Consider the following 9,478-nt stretch of genomic DNA (forward strand, 5'->3'; position numbering starts at 1 on the left):
ACAGGCAGTAAAACAACATTTAGTCTAAATGGGTCTTTGGCTCTTCCTGGCTGACAGACAATAACTTTTTTGCCACTTGCTCCCACTTAAAGCTTCTCTTATATGCAGGATATGTTGTTGATGTTTCATGTTTTTAATTTATCATGCTCTGTCCAGAAGCCTTCATTCGCCCAGTGGGGTGCAGTTTGAACTGAAGGAATAACCATTTTTTCTCTAAATCCATCCAAATACTGTATTTGCACAAGCACAATCTTAAAGCTCAAATCCTACAATTCAGTTCTAAGTGTTAAAATAGAACAAATTATTCTCCCCTGGCTGTCTCCACAGAGATATCCTAGAGATGCTAAGTCACTGTAATTTTCTAAAACCATGGCAATCAGAAATGTTAAATTCTCCCAACAACTGATGTCTAGTGTACATTAATGTACACACCATATGCCAAGACTGCATTAATTGCAATGCTGACAGAGCATTTACTGAATCAAAAAATGTTACACATGGAATCCCAACAAGGGACATTCACTGCTAGAGTTGGTTAAGCCACTGTGGCCACTGCAGGCTTAGCCTACATAGTAATATAAGCAATGAGACTGGCTGCTCATATAGATGTAAAGTTACCATTAATACATCTAAGGAATTATCACAGTTTGGCAACAGAGAAGAAAGGCCTAACAAACTGCTGTGAGACTATTTCAAAATTATTAAGCCTAAATTTTAGGACCTGTCTGATAGTTCATTTGGATACTTCTGCAACTACCACTTTCAGATTACTTAAAAAAACAAACCTTCCCATACCCCAATAAATCACACACACCCCCAACCACCTACCAATAACCAAAGCTCCTGAAGCCAGTTTCTTCTTGTGAATTCTCAATGCGGATTCACAAAGGGAGCAGAGGCAAAACAGGCACAGGAAACACTCAGCATCTTACAAGACTGGACCCTTTGTCTAACTGCTGCTTTTCCACAACTGTAGCTTTAAAACTACTTGCAATTTTTGTAACTTCTCATTGATCATTTTAGGATTTCATGCCAAGAAATTCCCACACAGACAGCTTTCACCTCTGTAGGATAAATAGCTGTCCTTACAGCTAATTGACCATTTAACTACTTTTTTGAGGGACTACTTTTTTGAGATAGATTTGAAGTATCATGGCACCTACTTATCAAGCATAAAGTCAGACATGCTACAGTAATTCAAACATAGATTCAAAAAACTTGAGCTGCAGCTGCAGCTTTTCTGGCCTTGGAAATGTAAAACTTTTGTAACTCTCAAAGAAAAATGGTCAGCAAATGTCAAAGTTTGTCTGCAGGGGGTTCAAGCTTCTGACTGTCACAGGTCAAATAAACTAGGAGCTCAGTGACAGAGGAAGAACATGTCCTGGATATGAGCATCTTAGCTATAACTGCCAGCACTTATACAAAATCAGAATAACCTATGAATAAGCCTATTAAATTGTCAAACTCAGTTTAGGAAAAAACAGTTCTTCTGGATTTTTTAACTCAAGTCTCATGTTTTAAGACATCAGTTACGCTGGCTGCAGAGATGAGTCCAGTAACAATCACATGAGTTTCAGAGATACGTTAAGGGCTTCAACCTTTATGATTAGGACCAAAATAAACCGAACAAAACCAACAAACTTTTTTTTTTTTGCTTTCTTAAATCCTAAGGATCTTTTCTGTCAGCAGCCATTTAACTTAAACACAACAAAACTCTGATATTCTTTTTCTTTTCTTGAAACTACTTCATTTTATTCAAATCCTTATCCAGGTAGACTACCTAAAACTTGTTTATTTCAAAACAAAAAGTGTTCGTACACTTACCACAAAATAACTACCACACTGCATGCTGTCACCACTTTGTTCACAGATTCTTAATCCATGATAACATATGAGGTGATCCAAATTAGTTTAGCTCTCAAAGTCTAACAGAGTTTACAGACAGTAAGATTATCTCTTAACCAAGACAGAATAGAATCATAGAATAGTTAGGGTTGGAAAGGACCTCAAGATCATCAAGTTCCAACCCCCCTGCCATGGGCAGGGACACCTCACACTAAACCACGTCACCCAAGACTCCATCCAAACCCGGCCTTGAACACCGCGAGGGATGGAGCATTCACAACTTCCTTGGGCAACCCATTACAGTGCCTCACCACCCTCACTGTAAAGAACTTCTTCCTTATATCCAACCTAAACTTTCCCTGTTCAAGTTTGAACCTGTTACCCCTTGTCCTACCACTACAGTCCCTAAGGAAGAGTCCCTCCCCAGCATCCTTATAGGCCCCCGTCAGATACTGGAAGGCTGCTATGAGGTCTCCACGCAGCCTTCTCTTCTCCAGGCTGAACAGCCCCAACTCTCTCAGCCTGTCTTCATAAGGGAGGTGCTCCAGTCCCCTTATCATCATCGTGGCCCTCCTCTGGACTCGCTCCAACAGCTCCATGTCCTTTTTATGTTGAGGACACCAGAACTGTATGCAGTACTCCAAGTGAGGTCTCACGAGAGCAGAGTAGAGGGGCAGGATCACCTCCTTCGACCTGCTGGTCATGCTTCTTTTGATGCTGCCCAGGATACAGTTGGCTTTCTGGGCTGCAAGTGCACACTCCCTGCTCATGTTCAGTTTCTCATCAACCAACACCCCCAAGTCTTTCTCTGCTCTGAATCTCTTCTCCGCCCAACCTGTAGCTGTGCCTGGGATTGCCCCGACCCAGCTGCAGGACCTTGCACTTGGCTTGGTTGAACTTCATAAGGTTGGCATCAGCCCACCTCTCAAGCATGTCAAGGTCCCCCTGGATGGCATCCCTTCCCTCCAGCGTATCAACCGAACCACACAGCTTGGTGTCGTCGGCAAACTTGCTGAGGGCGCACTCAATCCCACTGTCCATGTCGCCAACAGAGATGTTGAACAGGACTGGTCCCAACACCGACCCCTGAGGGGCACCACTTGTTACTGGTCTCCAGTTGGACACTGAGCCGTTTACCACAACTCTTTGCGTGCAGACATCCAGCCAGTTCTTCATCCACCAAGTGGTCCATCTATCAAATTGATGTCTCTCCAATTTAGAGACAAGGATGCCGTGCGGGACAGTGTCAAACACTTTGCATAAGTCCAGGTAGATGATGTCAACTGCTTTGCCCCCATCCATCAGTTCTGTAGCTCCATCATAGAAGGCCACCAAATTGGTCAAGAAGGATTTCCCCTTAGTGAAGCCATGCTGGCTGTCACCAACCACCTCATTGTTTTTCATGTGCCTTAGCATGTTTTCCAGCAGAATCTGCTCCAAGATTTTGACAGGCATAGAGGTGAGACTGACTGGTCTGTAGTTCCCTGGATCTTCCGTTTTCCCCTTCTTGAAAATGGGGTTATATTATCCTTTTTCCAGTCATCGGGAACTTCACCTGACTGCCAGGATTTTTCAAATATGATGGACAGTGGCTTAGCAACTTCATTCGCCAGCTCCTTCAGGACCCGTGGATGGATTTCATCAGGTCCCATGGACTTGTGCACGTTCAGATTCTTAAGATGGTCTCGAACCTGATCCTCTCCTACAGTGGGCCTAAGGTCTTCGTTCTCACAGTCCCTGCACCTGCCTTCCAAGACTTTTGTGGTGTGGTCAGAGCATTTGCCAGTGAAGACTGAGGCAAAGAAGTCATTAAGAACCTCAGCCTTCTCCAAATCCAGGGTAGCCAGTTCTCCTGATAGCTTCTGGAGAGGGCCCGTGTTGTCCCTGGTCTGTCTTTTATTTGCTACGTACCTATAGAAGCCCTTCCTGTTATCTTTCACATCCCTTGCCAGATTTAATTCTAACTGGGCCTTAGCTTTCCTAACCTGGTCCCTAGCTTCCTGGACAATATCCCTGTATTCTTCCCAGGCCGCCTGTGCTCACTTACACCTTTTATAAGCTTCTTTTTTCCCTCTAAGTTTCCTCAGCAGCTCCTTATCCATCCATGGAGGTCTCCTGGCCCTCCTGCCGCACTTCCATCTAGTCGGGACGCAACACTCCTGAGCTTGGAGCAGGTGATCCTTGAATGTGAACCAGCAGTCTTGGGCCCCCCTGCCCTCTAGGACTATATCCCATAGAACCTTACTAAGCACGTTCCTGAAGAGGCCAAAGTCTGCTCTCTTGAAGTCCAGGGCAGTGAGCTTGCTGCATGCTCTTCTCACTGTCCTGAGGATCTCGAACTTGACCATCTCATGACCACTACAGCCAAGGCTGCGCTGGAGCATCACATTTCCAACCAGCCCCTCCCTGCTGGTCAGCTTTAGAATTTTACATGTCTAAAGGCTGAAAAAGGTTGTCTAAAATATGGTGAATTATCATAATACAGTATAGTAACACACACACTCTACACAATAATAACAACCCCTACTCTTAGGACAGTAAGTTATGCTGTTCAAAAGCAGGAGACTGCATTTGCTTTTACTTCAGAGTATGCAATGCAGTATATTTTTATAAACAACCATAAATAATCATACTCCATTGGAGACATTCTTATAATTAACACATTTATAGTTGCCAAATTGCTACAAAAACACAGAATTAGGTTTCAAATAGAATAAACATTTAAAATAGGAATTTACAGTCATTAAGAAAACTGCTGTAATAGAAATGAATATCCAAGTTATCCCCGTGAAAACCTAACATAAAAAATCATTTTGTCTTCACTGAAAATCAGGTGGAAAGGGAGAACCCTTCCACCTGTACAAATTAACTGCAGTGTGGGAACAGTATCAGTTTTCAAGACATCTATTTACACACCGAAGCTGCTCTGTTGAATATCGTGTTAAACACTGGATACTATAAAGCCAACCAAAAAAGTCTTTAATTCCTGAACAGTAAACAAATAAGCTACCCAGTAAAATGGCAGCTCTTATTTTTGTCTGTGTTCTTCTGTCTTAGCTCTGCTTAGCATAACTCCTTTCCAAATGTGCATGTTGGGTCTTGTTTAATGCACAAGAATGAGCTGGAAACTGGAGTCTGGGAATCCTATATACACCAGAAGGTTCATATTCTCAAGGATTAAAATAATTTTTTATACAAGGAAAGCTATTTTTTATACTTATAAAAAAGAGTTCAAGATAGAATAATCAAGACAACATCTCACTTTTAAACAGAACGTTGCATTTACCTGTCTTTAATGCTGGTTAGGTGTCCTCTCCAGTTCCTTTCTGGTACACTAATATACACAGAGGGAAAGATAAATAAAATAATTAGATTCTTATTTAACAATATCTGAATTACAGATAAAGAATAATTCTATTTTGGTCAACATTTAGAAATAAAAGACCAATCGATCATCTACTCTGCAAAGAAATCATACAAAGATTCATATATAATTTAGCAATACCTGAAAATATTATATAAAGAATCAACATTTAACAACATGCAGAGAACTAACACCAACCTCCCCAGTTTATGTTGTTCCTAAATATTAAAAACCCTACAAATAACCTGGCCGCATTGACCATTTTTAGGTTGCTGTCCTACGTGTTCATAAAGCAGACAAAAAAACAGATGGGAAAGCAGGTATCAAGATTTCTATGCACGTGTCATCCTGAGAGATTGAGAAAGATATGCCAAAGAGAGATATCAAAATGCTGCATCGAGACCTTTTGACTCCACATCACCACCACTACCACAGCTGCCATCATGCTGGTGTAAATATTCCTTTTTGCCCACGAGATCCAAAACAGAATAGGTTACAGAACAGGAATACTCATGCCAAGATGCAACGGGAGACACCTCTCCCTTTGCCACTGCTTATTACCATAGGCTGCACAATCACACATGCCATGAGCTTTGGAATAATCATCCTGCCTCTGCTCTCCTTTCTCATTTCTCATACTGATACATAGCAGTTCTTTCGTCTTCTTACAAAGATAACAGAAAATACTGAGATTCTCTGCTGAACACTCAGATCTCTGTATTGAGATCTCTGGCTTTACTCACTACTAGTCAGTCCTGGTATGCTCTTCGGAAGAATATTTTTTTAAAACTAACACCTATTCAGTTACACTCACATAGGTCACTTCTGTGCTTACTGTACCATGGGTTTCCTTTGTTACCAAAAGTTACATCCCAATCTGCATCGGTTTTGCAAGACTAACAGTACTAGAGGTTATCAGATTCTATTGCTTTTTAGGAATTCCATGCTTATTTTATTTTCAACCACCAGCATATTTAAGTTCAGCACCAGCAACTGGAAGATACAGGTAAAACTGAGCATTTTGTACAGGTTCACAGACAAAATCCAGATGGGATAACTGATCATCTAATTTCATCCCTCTATTACGCACTTTGTTTCTTCTTCGTGTTTTAAACAGTACCTTTAGTAAAGCACCCAACATTGGTCTTAAAACATGAGTCTATAGCAATCTTTCCTGAACTATTCTAACAGACAAACACACTATTAAAGATACAAACAGGGGTTTGTCTAACTTTCTAACTTCAGCTTACAGCACTGGTTTGCCACTATATATAGGCAATATATAGCTTTCAATGTACTCATTGCCCATGCAGTCTCCTTGTCAAGGACTTTTTATTATACTGAGTTTCCTGTGCATGTAGCACATACCTGTGGGTAAGTTCTTCTCTACTCACTGGCAAAAGAGCACCCCATGACAGATTCTCACCCACTAAACCAGTTCATCTCCACTGAGGCCTACTCTGCCTGCTCTCTAGCTATTCCTAGGAATGAAAATAGCTAGGGGACAGCAGTATAAACCGTTCTAATGATGGTAGTGCATTCCACAGGTGTATTTCCCATCCAGGAAGACTAACTTGTAAAATGGCTGTGTAGCTCACATAAACCAAGGCCAAGAGTTAAAAAAATGCATAGCATAACCAGTTGTCGTTTGTGGAGTCTGACCATCACTACTTATGAAAAGTAACTGCACGGTCTGCTAAATATTGTGCTAAAACAAAGCGCCTCCTCTTAAGATTATTCCTCTTCTATTATTCTATACAAAGTTAACATTTAAACTTCACTTAAATCTAAGCTATATTTGCTGCCTCTTTCCTTTAAAGAAAGAAACTATCTAATTTTCAAATAACTTACTAGTTCTACACTCCAATAGATTATAGGAAAACTCCTCTTACATGTCAATATTCCTTATGTACCAAGTCTAGAAAGCGACAGAGTCGCATATTTTGGACAGCCATGACCTATCACAGTTTGCTACTTTCTATACCAAGGAATAACACTTAACAGGTAAAATCTTTCAAGAAAAAGTGAAATCAGTAAGAATTTTACATTTTTATACTAATTTAGCATCTTTTCATGACAATGTATCTGTTATGGAGAAGCAATAACCAAAATGAGATGTTGAGGGATCTATTAGAGTTGATCTGTATAATAATGTGAAACCCATCCTCATGGAGCTTGCTATTGAAACATTATTTACCTTTCAAACCATAGCTTTATACTCCGCATAAATGTTTTGTGAGGGTATAATTGGTTCTCTCTCAAATATAAGAGGATACCAAACAGCTCTTTTTGTAACTCAGCACCTTTCATACCCCTGCTGAAGTTAAAAAAGGCCTGCAGGACATCCAAGGTTGGGACCAAATCCTTAGCCAGCATTTCATGGTAAAGTTCAAATGCAGGGTTCATTTCTTGGTGACGGCTGGCTGCTTTGATACAGGACTCATACTGTGCTCGTGAGGGAGGCATCATCTTTTTTACTTCTTCCAAAATAGTCAAGGCCTTCCTCCATTGATCTGAATTACTCAGCCCTCTGATAAAAAGGGTGAAAGCCCCACTTTCAATTATCTTAAACCTGCTTTTCATTATATCATACACATCAAGAATTTCTGAAGTCTGCCTCTGCTGGACACACAATACCAGATACTTGACCAACAATTTATATGCAATGTCACCATTACTCTTTGCCACGTGGGTCAGCAAGGACTTAGCCACATCAATGGGGCTGTTGCATTTAACCATACTGTTAAGCATCACTTCTTCAAATATTTCAGGTGATTGAAAGCTTTCCCTCAGCCTTTTCCATTCTTCAGCCTGCAAAGGTTTTTCTGGAGGCTGTACAGTGGTAAACTGATGCCTTAACAAAGCATGACTCGATAACTGTTTCTTTGGAGCTCTCACTGAGGAAGAAGAGTGGAGTTTCCCTTCAGATATTTCTTCAGCCTCCTTATTCCATGCTTTTTCTTCTTCATAATCAATTTCAGACCTTTTTCTGGAAAGAACAACATCAGTTCCTTTGGGATCCACTGGTAATGCAGCATTGGAAGATGTCATAAAACTGAAATAGTTAACCTTTTCCCTACTGGGGATTCTGAAAGAGACAGCAAACAGTTGTGGACATCTTGAAACAGGCCAGAACATACGGTATTTGCATAGCAAAGCCTGAAAACCATGCAGGCTGGTTTGAGAAAAGAGTGCCATCACAAGAAGAAATTCTCTCACTGTATCTAATGCGGTTATAAAACAGAAAATGCAGTTTGCATGGGCATGTTCACTATAAAAGCCCAAGGGCTGTCCCCCTGTATAAGCTTCAGTTCCAAAATGCTTGTTCTTGGAGTCCCTTCTGCCTCTTATGAAAACAAAAAATGGTAAAGTCTTTTTGCACAAAAAATCAGTCTCTTAGATTGCGGGAACATTCATCCAAAATCAGGGCATCTTTCTTCTAGAGAAGATGCTTTGCAGGTTTGCAGTTTATCATTTCTGCTTGCTGGTTACAGTGAAGCTGAGTACACGGACACTCTGATGCAGCTAGGCAAAAAGCACAGGTCTGGTTCTTCCAGCCTTTGTCCACATTGAGTCGGGTTTCCTAAAAATAACACGGCAACATCAGAATGCGTCCTGTGCTTTCCTGTCACGTTCACATTTGCATGCTAGCAAACACAAAGGTCAAGGTACCTTGACAACTTCAGGTGAGGAATTCCAATCCTGATCCCTCGGGCAGCCCCAGCACGGGACTCCTACCTTGGCTCCCTCACACCTTTCAACCTGTGACAGACATTGGCCGAACAGCTTTCCCCAGCCACAGACCCGTGGCTACACCGCTGCCCAAGAGGCAGAGCGACACCACCAGCAGTAATGACGGTGAAATCTCACGTAAGCGTTGGGCTACAAGCGCAAATGTCGGAGGTTCGCCGGCAGCCGGGCAGGCGGCCGCCGCGGCTCATGAGGAGGCCCCGCACGTCCCGCTCTCGGTGCCCGCGTGCCGGCCCGCACACTACAACTCCCAGCGTGCACAGCGGCGCGTTCCGCAGAGCGCCCCCCCTCCTCGCTTTACCCCGCCAGAGTGTGAAGAAGCGCGGTCTCGGCGCCGGCTGCGCCCTTACCCCGCCAGGACGGGCCTACCTCGGCCGGTGCGCGGCGCCTATGGGCCCCTCGGCGCGGTGAGGCGCGGGCAGGGAGGCGCTTACCGCAGAGGTGCCCCACGGCGAGCGGCGCGCTCACTTCCCGCCAACCCGGAAGCGCCGCCGAGCCCGCGCCTGGGCTTGGAGCCAA

At 42.7% G+C, this 9,478-nt stretch overlaps 1 protein-coding gene across 4 annotated transcripts in view; it reads right to left on the reverse strand.

The window, feature by feature from the left end:
- Window positions 1-9,434, reverse strand: part of PRORP (protein only RNase P catalytic subunit) — a 46,878-nt gene extending 37,444 nt beyond the window's left edge. The window contains exons 1-3 of one of the 4 annotated variants that reach the window (XM_030481705.1): window positions 9,329-9,434; window positions 7,407-8,792; window positions 5,132-5,179 (exon numbers count right to left, since the gene is read on the reverse strand). In XM_030481705.1, the coding sequence (XP_030337565.1) occupies window positions 5,132-5,179; window positions 7,407-8,407 (1,049 nt within the window). In that variant the 5' untranslated portion in view covers window positions 8,408-8,792; window positions 9,329-9,434. Of the gene's footprint in view, window positions 1-5,131; window positions 5,180-7,406; window positions 9,212-9,309 lie in introns of those variants that run through there. The other 3 variants (XM_030481707.1, XM_030481706.1, XM_030481708.1) reach the window with 3 other exon arrangements.
- Window positions 9,435-9,478: the final 44 nt, after the last annotated feature.

The sequence above is a fragment of the Strigops habroptila genome, chromosome 4, assembly GCF_004027225.2.
Source record: "Strigops habroptila isolate Jane chromosome 4, bStrHab1.2.pri, whole genome shotgun sequence".
Classification (NCBI taxonomy): domain Eukaryota; kingdom Metazoa; phylum Chordata; class Aves; order Psittaciformes; family Psittacidae; genus Strigops; species Strigops habroptila.